The following is a 20,087-nucleotide window of genomic DNA, read 5'->3' as shown; positions in this document are numbered from 1 at the left end:
TGTTGTGTAAGAAGAATCATTAATTAAATATATGAAAGTTACACAAGACAACAATATAGAAAAATTTATGGATTTGACCCTGTGATCGGTGATCGGCAATATCGGGATCGGCAGATACTGTTTTCGGTGATCGGTGATCGGTGATCGGCCCCAAAAATCCTGATCGGTGCATCTCTAATAAGGATCGATGAAAACAAATGAACCCATGAAGAATAAGGGAAAAACAAAGCTCTACAATATTTAATCCATAACGGCTAATGAACAAATGAGAAACAGGTGGACACAGAGAAGGGCAGGAAGACAGAAACATACAGGAAGTGGAAAGAAAACATTTCACACAGTGATACATTTTCAACATGAAACAGCGAATCCACCGAACTTAAACCAAGGACCATGACCCACAGCTAACTGTGCTAACTAGCTAATGCCAGCTGCAAAGAGTAGCAGTGAGCAGTCACTTTTGCAACAAAGCCTCATGTAAATTTCATAAATCACCTCCTGGTCCCAGAACCAAGCCACCTGGCAGTGTCTCTCTTTTTATAAATCTATGGCAACATCATAATTATATAAAATGCATTTAGTGGATGAAAAATGTGTATAGACCCCAAAGTGCAGGATGAATCTGCAACACAATTTTTGATTATACACTTAATAATACCATTAAATATACCCCAAAATCAACTTTGTAGCCATTCTTGGGCCTTAAACAGGCTAACAGGTGCGATATAGAGCAATAGATGAGGTGATAAAGACACTTTGACGTCGATTTGACTTCATGGGAAGGTTTAGAATCAGAGGAGAAAACTAGGACATACATAAATACACTTATACACAAAAATTATACATGTAATAACCAAATATACAAGCAAACACATGGCTTTATGCCTACACACTGGCTAATTCAGCTACTCTCTGAGCCTGTACAGTTTGCAGAAGTGTTGACTGTGGTCAAGACTGATTCTAACATCACAACTTATTTTCTACATCTTCATTATGCGAACAAATTCAGTACCTAACTTCGGTAGGTGTCACATTATTGATTTCAGGTTAAAGGTAATTTGGTACAAGCAGTGGCTGGCAGGACGCCCTTTTCCTCAGAGCAACACATAGGCAGAGATCACCTGTTCTACGGCACCTCAACAAGCAGCCATCACACTGCGTGGATGCTGAATTTACATGTTTTCATAGTCCTCCGTGCCATCATCTTCATAGTTGTTACCCTGTGGAAAAAGTTAAGTGTGAGAGAATTTTTAGTTCTTTGTTTAATGGAGCTTCAGTGACAGGAACAGAGAACATTTTATTATCTATTTTTGTCCCTGTAGAGATTTCATTGGACAAAATTTCTGCTAAAACAAAAGCCAGGTTCAGGTTAAGTAGTAGTTTTAGAAAGAGGTAATGAGGAATACTGTTTCTAAAGTAATGATATGGAGCTGTAGAAAGATATTCTATTAGAGTATCTAAGTTAAGAGTTTGCAGGGCGATTGAGACAGGGAGTTGAAAAAACATCCTGTGTGTCGTGTTAATACTGATAAAAAAAAAAGCTTTAAGTAGGTTCAGCAAACAGTGTCCTGTCAAATGTACCAAACACATCTACACCTGTTGGCATTGTTTTTCTGGTTGAACTAACCATTTAATTTTAATTTTGGTGCACGGACACAATGTGAGCGGTTTTAATTCTCCATGGTGACTTTGGGAGCTGTAATTATACAATATCAAATTGTCAGGGTTGCCAAATATGCATTACTTGTCATGTACACCATATCAACATGTCTTACCACAATCACTTATATATGAGCTGACTTTTATGTCGGGAGGCTGAGGGGAAGGTGATGTCAATACAGTTTATTGAGAAGGCTGACAAGCCAGAGACCACCGTTCAAGACTGTGTTTCAACATTTGTTAGCACACTTGTTGCAAGACGTTCAATTTCCGTCCATGTTTGTGACGACAGAACCATGTAAGCCCTAACTAGCTGTTTTATGTGCCTGAAGTTAGTTTCTATGTGCTCCTCTACCTGGTATGAAACAGTCTGTCTACTAGAAATACAAGTAGTCATGAGGAACAATAATCTTTCTTGTTAAATCATAATTGTAAAAATGTTGTACAGTTTTAGAACTCACCACGTTTTCAGCAATCTCGGTTTTGGACCCTGAAAAGACAAAAGACAGCCAATAGTTGCCACAGGGGAGATCTAGATTTATCAGATTTCCTCTCTATAAAAGTTAAATGTTTTCACCTTTGGTTCTTGTCCACATGTTGACTGCCACAACACACGTTACAAGTAATGCTAATCCCACAGACACGGTGACATATCTCCACCAGTCTGGAAAGATAATAAAAATATTAAAAATGTTTTGGCTGCAGCTTTCTGTTCTGCTTTGAATCAGCCCTGTCTCACATTAAAAGTGTAAGAGTTACATTGGTCCACAGCACGATAAGTATTAATTGCACAGTAATGGCCACTGTTAGCTAGTCAACCCAATAAGCGGTGCAGCTAGCAGTCTGGACATGGAACTTGGCGCACTGGGGGCGTGTCGGTGATGTTAACACCGCTAACACAGGAGGTCTGGACAGCAGGGACGACGAGGTTTTCAGGTTAGGATGGGGGAGACCCGGAGGGAATGTTGGTGGGGATTGACGCCATAACATAACATCTAAACTTTTATTTCCGCTGGTGATCATTTTGAGTCCATTCTTTTCTAATTTAATTGAAATTCTTGCACCTTGAATGTTTTCCCTTCCTCACCATTTCCCAAATTAAAAACACCCAAGTGTCCTTATAATTCAATAACTGTTTGTCATGTTGATCAGTTTTCATAATGTCTGCTTCAATTCTGATAAATAGTGTGTTTTTTGGCTATTTTGGATAGCAGAGGGCTAAATTAGCCATGATCCTCAGCCACCAGTGTCATGGACTTTAGGCCAGCTCATCAAGCCTTTCCTGTTATGAAATCTTAATGAATTTCAAACTGATTATGTTTATGAATGTCTGTATAAAGGTGCAATATGTAAGAATTGATCACCTGTTGAATTCATACTACCAACAAATAGGGACAGCAGATCCTCAGAATAGCTAACTGCTGCTCACTGTAGCTACTGTTAGCACTGTAGCTTATTAGCTTACCTAGCTTGGCAGTTAGCCAGACTGTTAGTGTTCACATAGCTAGTACGGGACTTCGGGGAGGCTGTGAGAAAGAGGCTTTCAGGCCCAGGGGCTAGCTGGTTAGCATGCTAACTTAAATAGATATCTCTGCAACCCAATACATAGATGGCTTTATTACATTTTTGATTTTAAACAACATTCTTCCAAATTGTACCTTTAAAATTGGCATAAATAACTATTACATAATTTGATATGACCCTCAGTTACTTAAATCCTAAAAAGGGGAACATGTGTTCTCTGAAAATGTATACTAGGTGTCATTCTGACATTCATACATTTGACCTCAACAGCACAGAGAAAAGAGAGAGAGATGCTCAATATTCACTCCCTACCTTTTGGTTTTGTTGCATCTTCAACTGCAGTTGGACTCTCTTTGGTTGTTCTCACTGTTGTCGCATCCTCACCTGGACAATAGAAGTCAAAAACACATGGGCCTCATGTTCACTCTGTTCAGCAACTCAATCAGAATGATATAAATCTGGAAATCAATGAACAGCTTGTCAGATCCTCACCTGAGGACTGAGGCCCAAAGGTAAACACCCGCACGCTTCCAGTGTAAATATCAGTGGCCTCACACGTAAGTGATCCAGACCCTGATGTGTGAATGTAATGAGATGTCTTAAAGGTCACACTGGTTGAGCAGTAGGCCTGCTTCGTCTTCGCATCTGTGATGCCTTGACCCTTAAACAGCCACTTCACTCTCTGTGTGCACCATCCAAATGTCGTCACAGAGCAGGAAAGAGTCACCGTATCACTGTCACTGTGTTCAGACCCTGGTGAAGATATTATGAGAGCAATCATCACTGCAACTATTGTGATGTTCCTGTATTTTGTTCTCCCAAGACGTTTAAGAAGAAAACATTGAGTTGTAAATACTCACTGTTAATAACAGACAGATAGATATGGGCGTCTGGACCCTGTTGTCTTGATTTGCTGACCTGTCTGCAGCTGTAACGACCGACATCCTCGACTGTGACCTTCTTTAGAACCAGAGAACAGTTCTCTGCGACACCCAGTCGGTCTGATTTAGCTCCGTCATTTTCACCAACCTGCCCGAGTGTGACCAGTTCTACTGCCGGTGTGTTCCCCGCACCGCTGAAGAGCCAGCTTGTATGTTCACATCCATTCTGGTTGTACGTCATGTTTTCACAGGGCAAAGTGACACTCTCTCCATCTCTGACAACGAAGGACGTATACTGTCCAGTTACAGCTGAGGAGGAAATGAAAGAGAAAGACAAACAGAAATAGCTGTCCATGTTCCATCCATCCGTCCATTGTCTATAAACGCTTTATCCCTTTTATGGGGTCGCGGGACTGTCCATCTCTGTGACTTTGCGAATCTCTTTTTCTGTCTTGAATAACTGCGTCTTTAAATTGTGTCTTACCTGTCAAATGAAGCAGCAGCAGATATTTACGAATCCCTCTGAATGCAGACATTCTGCTCACATATGAACTATTCTTACTTGTGTTACTTGTACATGTCATTTCCTTCCTGCTAAATTCAGGAAATTCAACTCCTGTCAGTGAGAGAGGAGATGTTTTTTATGGAGGACCAAACCTGACATAAGTATAAATAAATAAATAAATAAATGCATAAATAAATAAATACATAAATAAATGCTGAAATAAATAAATAAATGTATAAATAAATAAATGCATAAATAAATAAGTGCTGAAATAAATGTATAAATAAATAAATAAAAGTATAAATAAAAGAATAAATGCTTTTTATTTATTTATACATTTCTGTTCACCTACATTTATTTATTTCTGTATTTCTGTTCACCTACATTTATTTATTTCTGTATTTCTGTATTTCTGTATGTCTCTGCCCAGACATGTATCTCACTCTCGGTGGTAACATGTGTCAACAGTTAACCTGGACGCTACGCTCTTAGCGCTACAGCGAGCAGCTAAAAGCTAACTAGCAGCTAACTGCTAACAGCGGTGTCCACGCCGCTCTCGAGCCGCTCGGCTTGAACAAATGCTTAATACTGTTCCACACATGAGTTGTTTGAGAGTACAGAGATTCACGACAAAGATATGAGATCGACAACATGCACTTTTGGACGATTTGTGCTCTGTAGCGCTCTCCTAGCAGTGGTTTGCAAGTCGCAGCCCCGGCTTCTCCGTGTGGATAGAAGTGTTCAAGCCACGTCAAAACGAATACACATATACATGACCTGGAGCGATGAGCAGAATGTTTTTCCTGGTTAGCGGACATGGCTCTCCAGACAGGATTCTCAAACCACACCACCAGCACATCTGGGACCTTCGCAAGTTAAAATGAACGCCAGTTAACCTGTCACACTGTTCGAGGCCATTAAGCTCACTGGAGCTGTTTTACAACGTTACAGAGAGCGAGGCTTGAGATCAGGAATCGTTTGCTTTTGTCTGGCTCTCCGATTTGACCAATCATGCTCTTGACTGAGGTTAGGACCTCCTACCTCCTCATTTACATATGGACACAGAAATACAGAAATAAATAAACGTAGGTGAACAGAAATACAGAAATAAATACATGTAGGTGAACATGTAGAAATAAATAAAAAGCATTTATTCTTTTATTTATACTTTTATTTATTAATTTATACATTTATTTCAGCATTTATTTATTTATTCATTTATTTATTTATACATTTATTTATTTATTTCAGCATTTATTTATGTATTTATTTATGCATTTATGCATTTATTTATTTATTTATTTATTTATACTTATGTCAGGTTTGGTCCTCCATAGTTTTTGTGTGAAGGCTTGACTGAGAACTTTAAAAACACGAACAAGATAAAAATATGTCAAAAACCCTCAACGGAATAAAACAACCTAATATTCAACCGAGACGGGTCATCCGCTGGTAAGCCTTCGTAAGACATGATGGTGTGTTAGTGCTTTGTGGGCCGATACTCTGTCAACTTTCTTCTGTTTCAGGAAGTTGCTTCCAGTAATGATTTTGCAGCTTTCATTTCCTTTTTTTGGTCGTTATGAAGAAAAACTAAATATTTTGGAGACATAACAGTTCCTTTTTTTCCCCTGTTATATTTTTCAACACTCAGACAAGTGACCATTTAAAGGAAATGCCAACATATAGTGTCTAAGTAAGGTGTTGGCTCACCACCTGCCACCAAAGCAACATTATGTAACATTTTTAACCTTAGAATATAGAATAACAGCTGCAGGATCATGCTGATGGTACAGTGTCTTGTAGCAGGGTGAACGATGTCTCTGTCACTTGTTTCTGTACTATGTAACTTCAGTGAGAGGGTCGTTTTATCTACAACAGTGGTGTTGCACTCATAAACTGTGGGGGGCGCCAAATCACACAAAATGCCAATTTCAACATAGTGTTGCTCTACCTGTTCCTTGGCACGCTCCTCTAGCTCTCTAAAACACAGAGATTTGACACCACAAAACATCTGGAAATATTCCCTGGGGTCCTCAAAAGCATCCCCTGGTGACAGCCATGGATGAATCTGGGGTTTGCAGAAACATTAACTGCTTACATTTTGTCCTGGTGACTGGGCTGAAGCTCCCACAGGTGTTTAATTCAGATGAAAAAGTATGATGCAGATGGATTCATCGGTGGTTTCATGTGATGTATTCATGAAATAAAGAATTTCCCCAGATGTGTTTCTTTTGAGAGTGAGTGAGAATCTTTAATGCAAAAATGATTCCAGGAATGTACAGAACAGGTAAAGGCGATGCAACAGAAGACTTTTCAGGGCAGATATGAGACAGAGGCTGTAATTTTAAGATTGGTGCAGTCCCAGGCCCTCGGTGGCTCAAGACCAAGCACACCATTTGGAAAAGAAATTCCACTGTTTCCATCTTTGCTAAATGTGTTATCTTGTTTGAAAAGATAGCAGCCACTTGTTGATGTCCGTCTGTATTTTTCTTGGACAGTGAAATCAAATTGAGGTGAGCACGGAGGGACTATGCAAACAATTCAGAACATCTTGCTGTGAAGTGACAGTGCTGAATACTTAAGCTGAAGCGATTTACAATTACCAGGCAGGGACAGCCACTTCTGATTCATTTGATGCGAGGAAATAGAATAGAATCAGAATCCCAAAAAGTATTTCCCCTACCCTCTACTATTCAAGGGACTACAACTTTAGCTTCATTGGTTAGTGTTGTAATAATAACGATTTAAGTATAGGTTGATCACACTTATTTAGAATCAAGTGTGTGATTTGGCGCTCAGAGGTCGAGTGAAAGGCCTGTCGCTATGGATGCGTGCATGCATTATAATTCATACAAAATGTAATGAAATGATATGAAAACAGAGCACCTTTAAACTCTTATTTTCTCAAAAGCAATGTTGTTCAAGCAAGAATATCTGGAAGAATCTGTTTGAGGAAAAAAACAGAGCCGGACAGGGAGGTTCAAATCTCCCCTCTGTACACCTGGGAAATCTGAGTGTAAAGAGGGTGTAACACTGCAAATGTTTTTCTTATTTAACCCAAAAGTATTATTCTCTTTATAATCTAAATAACCTGAAAGTTTGAGGATTCAGAGAGTAAGTGAAAGTGTTAGAAGTCATATATTTATTCTCTCAGCATGACTAAAGGTTTCTAAAGGGGCAGTGCATGAAACTTTTAAAAAGCCTTTGCAGAAACTGAATCAGTTGAAGGTTTAATTGAAAATAGAAGCCACATGATCTCAAAGCAAAATAGAAAACTTATTCTAAGACTAAAAGTAATTCCTGTAAAAATACCTGGCATGTAGCCCGGCCAAGTACGGAAACAAATGATCTGAAACGTGTTGGGCTGGTTCTCCGCACAACGGGTTTATTTTTTGGCTCTGAACTGAGTATCTGAAAGCACATTCTGCAGGCTTACCTGAAGGAAGTTCAACAGCTGACAAAATGAGAGTTAAAACTAGGATGCCATGAATCATCGCATTGGGAAAGCTATACTCCTTTTGAACGTATGGTAGAGTATTTTCTCTGTCATGACTGAAAATTTAATGCTTGCGGATAAAAGTACTATTATATGTTTACAGCAGTTGATGAAAAGCTGTCGTGGGATACGAAGATGGGTGTCATCTATAGGAAAGTGATTACAAACATTGTCTTACATGGAGGCTTCGACAGTTTGGAGCCGATAAACTTTCTGCTTTAGTGAATGGTATTTTTCTGTGTTCTCAACTCTTAACTCAGATCGTTAAGATTGCCATGAAAACAAGTTGGCCAAGTGAATGTTAGTTTATATTGCAACTTTACGTTTGCCAAGGTTACGTTTTCTACTTTTCTCTTGTGACAGTGCTGTGCTCATGCTCTGCTTAGATTTAGCCACCAAAAAGCTATTGGTTAGGTTTAGGAGAACACCATGGCTTGGCTTAAAAAAAAAAAAGCCTACCTGTTTTGAAACCACAAAAACAGCTGTAAATGTCCCCAGGCTTACAAGTGTTTTCTTGATTGTTTTGGGGGGCTGGGACTGTTTTGTTTGGTTGCTGGCAGACTCAGAAGCAAAGACACGAAGATAGGTGTAATTTGCCGATAACGAGGGCAGGCAGGTGAACAGGTTGAGCTAGGAGCCGGGGTGGAGTGATCTCACTTGGTTACCAGCAGAGAGGAGCGGGAATCACAGGTGAGCATGTGAAGGTAGTTGAAGCGGAGAAACGGCAAGAGCAGCTTCTTCTCTCTGATTGCTTCGTCATTTTATGAAAGTGTTTTTTTAAGTTGACCTGACGCAAGTTCAGCAGGTGAGACTCCAAACATATAAGTCTGTTAATGTCTGATAATCAGGATGACTTTGATCAGCACAATGGGTAAGTGATGCCTCTTTCCACTGTATGGTAGAATATTTGGTCATGATTGGTTGTTTCAAAATATTTGATGCTTGCAGGTAAAAAGAGTAGAGTTTCTTTCCGACAACTTGCCTGTATCACTGTTGATTGTTCTCAGGTGGAATCAACAACAGTATTATATAGTCTGTGGTGTGAACAGCACAGAGAGTGACTGAATTGGTCCGACAGCTTGGATCAACTTACCATCAGTCTGTTACGTGCTTGAATTTTGGCAAATTCCCAGACTTCTGTAGCTCTCTTTAGAAGAAAAACAAAACTGGTTTCGCCAACATTCAAAGAGAAGGTCCGCCTCTCCATGAAAAATAGCCACTTTGGTCGCCACAGAAACAGTTGGAAATCTTGAGTGCAGTGGTTATGGCAATCTACATTACTTTAACTGTAAACTTGCATGTTAGTAAAAAATGCAGATACTGGCCAACTAGCTTAGATGAATGTTGCCCAGGAGCATTTTACCCCTCAAGTGATGAAAGCAAAGTTAGTTTACAATAATTAATGAATAATAACAAAAATTGTCAGTATGATGTGTAATGTGTCCTGTGAGGTAATTGTCTTGTAACAAATGAGTGCCGCTCACTCAACATGTTGTTGTGTTTGTGTGAAGGTGTTGGAGCTATGAATCAGAAGTAAGAGGAGGATCTCCGACCGTCTGTAACTGTAAAATGTCTGTTTGCATGGAGCTTTCCTAAGATTTGAGTGTTCTATTCAAGTGTTTTTTATTCAGTAATAATAGCATTGTACTCTGTATTCTGTTTCACCTCCAGATAAAGGAGAGAGAAAAATGTAAGGTTATTTTCCATTCTGCCTGAAGTAATTTACCTAAAATCTTAACCACATTTGCCAGAATAAATTTTGGCATTGTACATTTCTGCAAATGACGGATATGTTAAACTTTACTTATTTATTAATCTTTTACATTTCACTTCAAGTTTTCAATTTTATGTTGTAACAATGCTGGTTAGAATCTTGTCAGGTCTGGAAATCCCTAGAAACTTGGTATGTCTGTCTTGTTGGCTCATATTGGCTAACTTCAAACAGAGATGATTTCTTTTTTTCTTTCTTGTCATCATCACTGTTTGTGTGGGGAACAGAACCATTACATTGAATTATTACTTTATCCAAACCATGATCTTTTCCAAAGCCTAATCAGGTAGTTTTGTTGTATCACTGAAAATACAGTATCACTGAAAATATTCTTTTGAATACCTGAAAACAATAAGTTCGTTATGTCTAAATGTAAAAAGTCACTAGATCCTATTGGCTTGGCAGCGATCTACCCTAGATGTCACATCCCATTCACCTCCCGATGAAACAAATACATACTGTATAAATAATGATATGATACATTTGCAATGTTTAATGTATCCGTAGTTTCCAGAAACATACAATTCCAACATTGTATTCTGGTGACTGGGAAAAATATTGATTCATTACTTTTGTGTTTCTATCAGGATGCAGGAGCGACCACACACACCAGGACCCAGCTGTTTGTCCATGAAGAGTGACCGGTCCATGTATCGCCCTACTTTCTTCAAAGATGGACATACATCTTCTGACCAAGGGTAAGAATTTAAAAACAAGTAAAAATGTTTTATTGTAAAGAGACACAGACAAATCATTTCCAAAAATGATTATATTTTTGTCATAAGTAAGGCAAGAATTGTGTTGACATTTTTAAAGCTTTAAATAATTATTCAGTTTTGTGTCTCTTTCAGGATCGACCCGCAGAGACCTCACTCACCTGGACCAGACTGTGTGTCCATGAAGAGTGACCGGTCCATGTATCGTCCTACTTTCTTCAAAGATGGACATACATCTTCTGCTCAAGGGTAAGAACTCAAAATTAGTATTTTTCTTATTGTACAGTATAGTCATATATTATAGTGTATTAGTATTGGCTACTGTTAAGGTATGCAGCAAGTGAGACAAAGAGGGGAACACAGATAGGATATGTACTGTAGATTCTAGTATGAGTGGATTGATTGTTCGGTGATCTGTCGGTAATGCCTCAGCACTCCAGCAGGGGGGATTGCGCTCTGCCCCCTCACTCATTACAGAGGAGTGAAAGCAAGAGCAGCCATGGTTTTCATCAGTCCTCTCCCACCACAATTCCCCCAGTTTAAGGGCACAACACTGTACTTTTAGTTACACAGTAGCATTTCTAGGGTATACCTCTTTGTAAATATTAATCATTATATTTTGGTGGCTACACATTTCCACAGCAACTTCCATGACATTCACCGGTTAAGTTAAGTGTGTTATTTGGTTTTTCTATCTCTTGAAAATGCCACTGTTTTGGTTCACAGGTGTTCAAACCTTTTAATTTATGAATGTTAAAGTTAAAACTGAATGTTTCTTTATGTGACAACTTTACGTTTCTTTAGGTTATATTTTCAATTTCTCTCCTGTCACAACCCTGTGCTTATGCTCTGGTTGAGGTTAAGGTAAAAAAAAAAAAAAACACTTGGTTAGGGTTAGGAAACATCATGGTTTGGTTTTAAATACTTATTTTGGTTGCCACAATCATGGCTAGAGATGGTAGCCATCTAGGACATGCAGCAAAGGGCCCAAGACTAGGACTCAAACCCTGGGAAGCTGCAGTGAGGACAAAGTCTCTGTTCGTGGCACGCCTGACCTAGCAACTGAGCTAATGAGCGCCCCAGTATTGTTTCTTTTTCTAAAGCTAGCAGGGTAAAATGGCACAGTGTCATTGCTTTTAATCCTCTTATTGGCAACTTCAGTTTTAAACAGCTCAGGATAATACTACTGTGTAAACACTGGAGGTTGAGCAAGCTGTGGTTTTTCCAAAATTTAAAGGCCTTCTTAACTACGTTGCCTTCAAAATTAAACTTGGAGGTTTGTTCTCGAACTTGGGCACAACTTGTGTGTGTGTGTGTGTGTGTGTGTGTGCGTGCGTGCAGTCTTTCCGGCTGTCTGATCACACAGGAAGGCTGTGTTTCTCTGGCCTCAGCTCTTAAGTCCAACCCCTCCCATCTGAGAGAGCTGGACCTGAGCTACAATCATCTAGGAGACTCAGGAGTGAAGCTGCTTTCTAATGGACAACAGGATCCTCATTGGAGACTGGATACTCTCAGGTCTGTACCACTCAAGCAATGTTTATCTATTACATTTATACATTTTATTTTCAACAGCATTTTCAGGACTCAAGTTAAATGATAAATCAATCAAAGCCATACCAGGGTTGTAAAGTGCTTATTATTCCTTCTGTCTTTCTCCTGCAGGGTGGACCATGGTGGAGAGCAACGTTTAAGGCCTGGTTTGAGAAAATGTGTGTATTTATTTTTATTCATGACAACAAAACAAAACAGTTTCTGTCAAGGCAGAACATTTACGATCCCAGTTTTATTCAACTACTCTACTAACAAGATGGATGACATGTAGCGTGTCAATAAACCTTTATATAGATATGTCTTTTGATAAATGAACAAACAATGATCCCATTAGGTGTCAGATGATAAATTGCTGCTGTATTTGTGTGCTCTGTTCTCTCCATCAGATGCCTGTCAACTTGAGCTCGATCCAAACACAGCAAGCAGGAACCTTAAACTGTCCGACAATAGCAGAAAGGTGACGGCAGTGCAAGAGAAGCAGCCATATCCTGATCATCCAGAGAGATTTCATTGCTGTCAACTGCTTAGTAGATCTTTTCTGTCAGGTTGCTATTATTGGGAGGTTGAATGGAGTGGCTGGGTTGGCATTGGTGTCACTTACAAGGGAATCAGAAGAAGAGGAAACAGTGCTGTCTGTCTGCTTGGAAGGAATCCACTGTCCTGGAGTCTTAAGTGCTCTGATGGTGGTTACTCTGTCTGGCACAATGACAGAAAAACAGTGCTCCTTCTCCCACCCACTTCCAACAGAGTGGCAGTGTATGTGGACTGTCCTGCTGGCACTCTGTCCTTTTACAGAGTCTCCTCTGACTCACTGATCTACCTCCACACCTTCAACACCACATTCACTGAACCGCTGTATCCTGGGTTTGTGTTTCAGTCGTTGGACTCCTCAGTGTCTCTGTGTAAGCTGAGACATTTCTTCGGCACCTCCCACAGATGCTCGATTGGATCGAGATCGGGGGAATTTGGGAGCTAAATCAACACTTGAACTCATTATTGTGTTTTTTTCAAACCATTCCTGAACTTGTGTGGCAGGGTGAGATATCCCACTGAAAGAGGCCACTGCCATTAGAGAATAACGTTTCAATGAAGGGGTGTACTCGTCTGCAACGATGTTTAAGCAGGTTGTATGTGTAACATCCACAAGAATGGCAGAACCCAAGATTTTCTAGCAGCATCACACTGCCTCCATCAGCTTGCCTTCTTCCCATAGTGCATCCTGTTGCCATCTCCTCTGTGGGATCGGAGAAGACAGGCCAGCCTTGACTCCCCACGCACATCAATGAGCCTTGGGTGTCCATGACCCTGTCACCGGGCAACCCTTTGCCCTCCCTTAGACCACTTTTAGTTGGTACTAACCACTGCAGACTGGCACAACCCAACAAGACCTGCAGTTTTGTAAATGCTCTGACACACCTGCTACAGGACAGAAATCTCTCCAGCAGAACAAACTTCATCCCAGACTACATTTGTGCCTTACTTGACTGCTGCCTGACGACCAACTACTTCCAGTACAGTGAAGGTTCATACAGACAGAAACACGGCTGTACCATGGCCTCACTGGTGTCTTCAATAGTGGCCAACCTCAAGAAACTGAGAACATTGCCTTGATTACCTTCACAGGAACTGCTCCTAGCCACTGGTTCAGGTATGTGTACGCCACCTGGGTTAGAATCAGAGCAAGGGAAGTGGAGGCCTTCACAGTGGTGATGTGCGAGTCATGAACGAATCGTTCAAAACTCGAGATTCGTTTTACGACTCGGGAGTTACGAGTCATTGTCTCCATTAACTCGTTCACTGACTCACTGCTGCTACCGCAGCTCACAGAAAAGAGGAGACATGCCACACAACTGTTATTCTAACTCCACTTGTGTAGATGTAACAAGTTAATGGCTGTATTAGCTCCGTGGCTGAAGCAACAGCTCTGGTCATTATTTCAACTCAACTCCCCTATGTCCTCTCCTTTCTGCCCACAAGCTGAGCCGTTTCACAGGCTGATACGGAAAAAGAACAATTGACTGACCCAGTAGCTCCAGCTCACAGCTCACTCGCTCTCCCTCCAGCCCGTAGAGCCCCTCCCTTACCGTAGAAACTCAGGACTCAGTAGCCCCATTCACACTGCCATTTGCATGCAGGGATCCTGTGCCAATTCTCTGCACCCTCCTCTGTGTGGAAGTTTCAGATGCGGAGAGGGGGGAAATTTCGCTCCGGCACTGATCCGCCTCTGGAGGTAGTATCAGGGCCGAATTATTGGTGAGCCGTCCCAGTGTGAATGGATAATCCGGAGGCGCGGAGCAGGGGGTGTCGGTCGAGCAGTCTGATAACTGCACAGGTCCTTCACTCAACTAAATACAGAGAAATGTCCCACAAAGCAACATTACAGGACCAAACAACAGTAACGTAGAAACTGTCTTTGGCACTTTATATGAGGAAAAAAAATAACACAGCTGTACGTGGAGAAGCGTCTGTCCTCCCGCCTGTCCTACCAACTCTTCCTCACATTTCTGCCCGAAAAACAGTGTTTGTCCCCGGCAAAAACTTTAATTTACTGAATGTTTGTGATGAAAATAAATCACCGCGACCGTCAGCCCTCCGAACCGAGACTTCAGGGAACTTTCCCTCAGGAAACGGCCTCCGTCCTTGCCAGTGAGAGAGTCAGACAACGTCCTGTTTACTGATGGTGATTATGTAATTATGTAATTTAGCGCAAAAAAACATAACTTCTTCACTTTCCAGGATGTTTGGTGGGTCAGGATCTCAATCACTATGCATTATAACAGCATCTGTATGATTATAAACTGTCCGCGGGTTTAGATTGACAGGGGGAACCCCTGGAAAACACCGAAGTCAGAATTGGCGAACCACCGCTCTGGAGATAATGCGGAGATGTTGTGTAAAAAGGGCTAGTGGCTGCAATTCGCAGCTCATAGCTCACTCGCTCTCCCTCCAGTTCGCAGAGCCCCTCCCTTACCCGAGAAACTTGCTGCTCCGCGCTGTTCAGGACTCAGCATCTCAGACTCACAGTTCACAGGCAGCTCAGCTCACTCGCTCTCTCCTCCCTTCCTGCTCCCGTGCTCTCAGAGAGCCGCTCCCTCGCCTGAGCAGTGTGCTGCTCGGCACCATTCACAGGAAGTCTCTGAGTGACACCGCAGAAATTATTCTCCTTACAAAATCACGTTTGTCTTGCAAATGTATGCATGTAAATAAAAACTGAAAATAAACTACAACGGTGTTGCTGTCCCTCTCCTGCAGTTCCGCCCCATCAAGTTACTAATTGACATTTAGAAAATTATAGTGTGTTGCACACTCTGGGTGACTGACTCAATTGACTCGAAAACCCGATTCACATTAGTGAGTGACTCATACAAACTCGAGTCAGTAAAAGGAGTCGAGTATCCCATCACTTATTCACAGTTAATTAGTGCTGTGGATAGTGATATCAAGTTTACGTGGGAAGATGAGAGAGGAGATACTCTGCCCTTCTTGCAGTACACATTGAAGAAGATAAATGCTGCTGTTCAACTCTCACCTCTCACTCGAGCACAAGCTGGGGGTCATCAGAACCCTAAACCATCAGGCTGAGACTGCGCCCACAAAGACAGAGGGGAAGGAAAAGGAACGGAAGCAAATCAGGGTAGAGGCCAGAGAAGACGGATGGTTTGAAAGAGGAGTAAAAGAATCCATCTACGTCAAACTGGAATGACCATCTTTAAACAGATGAAGTGGACTACGACATTGCTTATCACCCACCTACTGTTCAGTACTGAGTTCCCTCCCTAGACAGCTTAAAGGCCCCCACACACGGTTCCAACCGTTGGACTTCTGAAGCGTTTGGAGAGACTCGGACGAGTTCGGGAACAAATATGTTTGGTGTGTTCAGGTGCGTCGGAAGCTTTCGGAGCCGCGCTGACGATCCGACTGAGCATGCGAAGTCTGAGGAGGAGGGCCGTCGGAGCCTGTGTGCGCATTGGTTTTCTACGCACTCCGTTCCGTCATTTCTTGTTTCCATGTTTTGGAGTACTGGCACGAGACCAGCTGTTATTATGTCCGTTCAGGACGAATTAATCGGTGTTCGTTTAGTAATGCCTCGCTGCATGTTTAGTATGCAGCTGTTTTTGTCTGAAATAGTTAACTTTCATTTTGATCGAAAGTAAAGAGAGTTGCGTGCATAAAACTCTAGTCCAGCGTCTTTAACACTAGAGCCTTATTGCATCTCGCGCAAGCGCAGAATGTACACGCTACTGTGGAGCTGGCAGAACATCGAAGCGGTGTGTTCAATGCAACTTTTGTGCCGAACGGGTCAGATGAGAGGGCCTGTGTGGGGGCCTTAACAACCATTCACCCCTGGGCTCACTAAGCCCTAGCTACCCACATGAAGGCCGGTTGGGTCAATTACATAATGTGGCCCTAACGACTCTGAAACTCAGAGCTCACACTACATATTAGATTTAATCCTCTTAAATCACTATTCTTACACGGGAATTGAGTAAACTAGCTATAAAATGTTTAAGCCCCAAAGAAATGAAAGGATTGATGCCTTCAGTCATCTTGAAGCAGTCAATATGCTTTTCCTTTTGACTGCTTGTGTTGTGGTTTGTTTTATTGTATTATATATGTATTATTTATACGTGTTGTTTTGTATGTATTTTGTTTGACTTGCTTACATTGTCCAATAAAAATGCCCATGAAAAAGACTGTGAAACACTCTCATTGGGACACCCTGTCAACCTGTTGCACCAGTTGGTTTGTTGCACAGAACTCAGTGGAAAGCAGAAACTGTTTGAAAAAGACACTTTCAAAAAATACTTGTCAGGTGACTGGATGGACCATTTGTCTATAGCTGTTTATTTAGGGCCAACTTCAACCAATCAGATCAACCTAGGAAAGGGCTGCCATCAGCAGAGCCCACTGGTAAATCAAACTCTCTTCTCCCAACAAGTCAGCAGAAATATGACAAGAAATTGTAATTAGATTTATCTTCAAAAGAAGCCTCTTAGGCTGCAGCTATGAGACAGCAGTTGTTTGGGAGTCGACCCCTGATATTCAGTCACTGTTGATGTCTGTGCCAGAATAACATACATAGAGACACAATCTGGATGTGCTTATTTTAAGATTAGTGCATTCCCAGACCCTAGATGGCTCAAGACCAAGTGCGCTAACCATGGAAAAGAAATGCCACTGTTTCCATCTTTGCTAAATCTGTTTATGTGTGTTTATCTAAAAAAAAAATACAGCGTGCACTTGTCAGCCTGGAAGACTTAATAGAAAGGAAAGTTATTGCACAAGTCTGGCACAAAGTCACTGCTCAACATCCCCTTCACGTACATGTGAGTTTTGTTAACACATTTTTTCCAGACACAACCCGTCGGATTTTTTCTGGGACAGTGAAATGAAACCTAAGGGAACATGGAGGGAATATACAAACTCAACTTCTTGCTTCGAAGTCACGGTGCTGGATACTTTAGTAAGGGTAACACCTGATTTTACACCGGAATGGATAAGTTCACCCAAAAATTTAACTGAGCAGACATTTTTTACACCCTTCGCACAAAGTCAAGCTCATTCCCCCATTGTCAGACTTGATGAGTGCGAACACTTTAAGCTTAGGTACTTCAGTTGTTTAGCAGAATGCTCCAATGCTGTTTTGCTGTGAATCTCCCAAAAAGTTTTGTTTTGTTCATTAATTTCTAGGTGAACTCTTCCTTTAAGGCATCTGCATATAAGTTATTGATCGTGTGGCTTTGTTTTTGTTGCCAGAATGCTGCAAAACATTTTTTGCAAGCCTTTATTTCAGAGCATAACCTTGGCTACAGGGGACATGACTGGTTAGCTCCTGGCCAAGGGCCGCCAAAAGGCCAAGGTTCAGTATGCAGTTTGTTGTATTAAAATTAACCATTCCAAATGATTTTTGTCTATACAGTATGTAACCCTAAAGATTAAAAAATAAGAAAATAAATGAAATGGTTGTGTCCTGAAGACAACAGCTACATTGTCATCTGTGAAACATGCTTCTTCACTACCAGCTTACCTTGGCAAACCTGCATGCAGCTTTTGCAGCAGAAGAGGCCAGCCTGGCAGTCCACGGGTAACGACATCCAGGTATCAGCATCTAAAATTCAGTAATTAGTATGTACAGTAATTAGTCTGTACAAAGGCCAAAGTGGAAAAATGACAAATCTTTTATAGACTGGTTCTCGATCATTTCATGAAGTCACAACTGGTATTTCTCAAAATGTTGAACCTTTGCTTTAAGGTTTTAGTTTTTTCTATAGTAGACAGTATATGGGGCATTTCACAACATACATTTGTCCTCAATAAAGAAATTACACAATTATAACTCATTACTACCTAGAACATTACAATATGAAGAGAGTGTGGGGGGTTAGTGAGGGGTCATAGCTCACAAGGGCCTCTGGTGACCCAGAAATGTGGCCCCATGTTTGGGAGGTTTCCTATGAATCTGTTTTGTCTCATTGCAGCAGGTCAGCCAACAACTTGAGTTCCCAAGAGGCCTTTCAATATTAAAAAAAAATACAACAAGCTATATTTAAATTTTAATGTATTTCCCCACTCAAAAGGCCACCTTATGTCAGCTCCTCTGGTATGTCAGTGCTAAGAATGTACAGAGCAGCTCTCCTGGGAGCTGCAGAGCGTCACTTAACATTCCCAGTGAAGAGCCATGCTGTCAGGCAGCGTAACCTAACAACCACACACAGGGGAAACAAACAGAGCCGAGGGGTGACACTGATGAACACAGCGGGGTCGGTATTAGGATTAATCACATTTCCAAAATACAGTAGAGGCAAAACATAGCTACTGCATCTGTGGATACGGACACAAAGGAAGTCTGCGTGACGATTAATGAGATCAACGTTCGGAGTGGAAGCCATCAGGAAGTCCCCTAATAAAAAGATGTTTTGTTTGTTTAGACTTCCAACCTGCCCACTAGACTCATTTAATGATATTCTATCTGCTAACTGATTAATCAACTAATAATTTCAGCTACCCATTATTATAATAATTATATTAATAATTATAAATAATTATATGTTATTATTGTTGGATAGTTTAATTCATAAGAAAACATCATATTTCACGAGCTATCTATGTGCTTCATGTGCAAAAAAATGACCTGTAGTTAGACACACTTCTAATGATTTTGACTATTCTTCTGTCCATGCAATGTTTCAATAAAATGTTTGTGAATTGTGTGTGGTTTCTTTTTACTGCATTTACAGTTATGAATACAGTATTTTCCATACATTGCAAAATGGTCAAGAACAAAATTCAAATCACAGACGTTGCACTTTTTTAACAAACGTGTAAACAAACAGCGTAATATTGAAGTGTTGTAGTGCCTCCGGTCTCGCATCATCATGATTTTAATAATTGGAAATTGTGACACAGAATTTGATCATTCCCACTAGAGTGCAGAGCGGTTACATATCATTATATTGGTGCCAGCATTTTTCTCATTATCAGTATCTGTGTTTTATTTATCAAGGTATTCATTTATTTATCTATTTATCTATTACTTATATTATCATCATATCACTTTAAAGTAGGCATGCACGATATATTGGAGCAATTTGGAAAATTTACATTTTTGGTTATATGCAGATAATGAAATCATAGCCGATAAACAGAACTGATAATACAGAGCCACATTGCTTTAGTTGACTGAGCAGGTGCAGCATTTACACACAGTGTGTGGTGGTATGCACCTTTAAAGTTGGTTGCCAGCCACACGATACTGCCTTCGTGTTCATTGTGTAGAGCCGACCATGTCGTCACTGGAGTGGCCGTTGTTTCTCAAGATCAGAGGAGGACAACACAATTGAACTCGTAATACTTGTTGGGAGAGGATGGAGTATGAGTTTAACACAATGAATCTTATTAGAGCTATGAATAATAAATCATCCATCTCTGCCGGCTACATCTTGCCTTTTTACCCACAGGGGTGCATAAACTACAGGTTATGATC

General features: G+C 40.8%; 2 protein-coding genes across 2 annotated transcripts; one reads left to right on the top strand and one right to left on the bottom strand.

The window, feature by feature from the left end:
* Positions 1–213: 213 nt before the first annotated feature.
* On the bottom strand, positions 214–4,620 carry LOC115573773 (uncharacterized). The gene is made up of 7 exons (XM_030404734.1): positions 4,549–4,620; positions 4,044–4,373; positions 3,676–3,936; positions 3,496–3,567; positions 2,237–2,323; positions 2,121–2,149; positions 214–1,220 (listed from the first exon to the last, which is right to left on the bottom strand). Exons 1-7 carry the CDS (start codon positions 4,598–4,600, stop codon positions 1,173–1,175), a joined length of 879 nt encoding a protein of 292 aa, XP_030260594.1. The 5' UTR covers positions 4,601–4,620; the 3' UTR covers positions 214–1,172.
* A 6,103-nt stretch (positions 4,621–10,723) lies between these two features.
* LOC115574534 (stonustoxin subunit beta-like) lies at positions 10,724–13,112 on the top strand. The gene is made up of 4 exons (XM_030406123.1): positions 10,724–10,801; positions 11,894–12,067; positions 12,215–12,261; positions 12,490–13,112. The coding sequence occupies exons 1-4, from the start codon at positions 10,734–10,736 to the stop codon at positions 13,077–13,079; spliced, it is 879 nt and encodes a 292-aa protein (XP_030261983.1). The 5' UTR covers positions 10,724–10,733; the 3' UTR covers positions 13,080–13,112.
* Positions 13,113–20,087: the final 6,975 nt, after the last annotated feature.

Source organism: Sparus aurata, chromosome 22 (genome assembly GCF_900880675.1).
Source record: "Sparus aurata chromosome 22, fSpaAur1.1, whole genome shotgun sequence".
Classification (NCBI taxonomy): Eukaryota; Metazoa; Chordata; class Actinopteri; order Spariformes; family Sparidae; genus Sparus; species Sparus aurata.
Note: the sequence above shows the minus strand (reverse complement) of the source record. Positions and strands in the feature narration are given on the sequence as shown.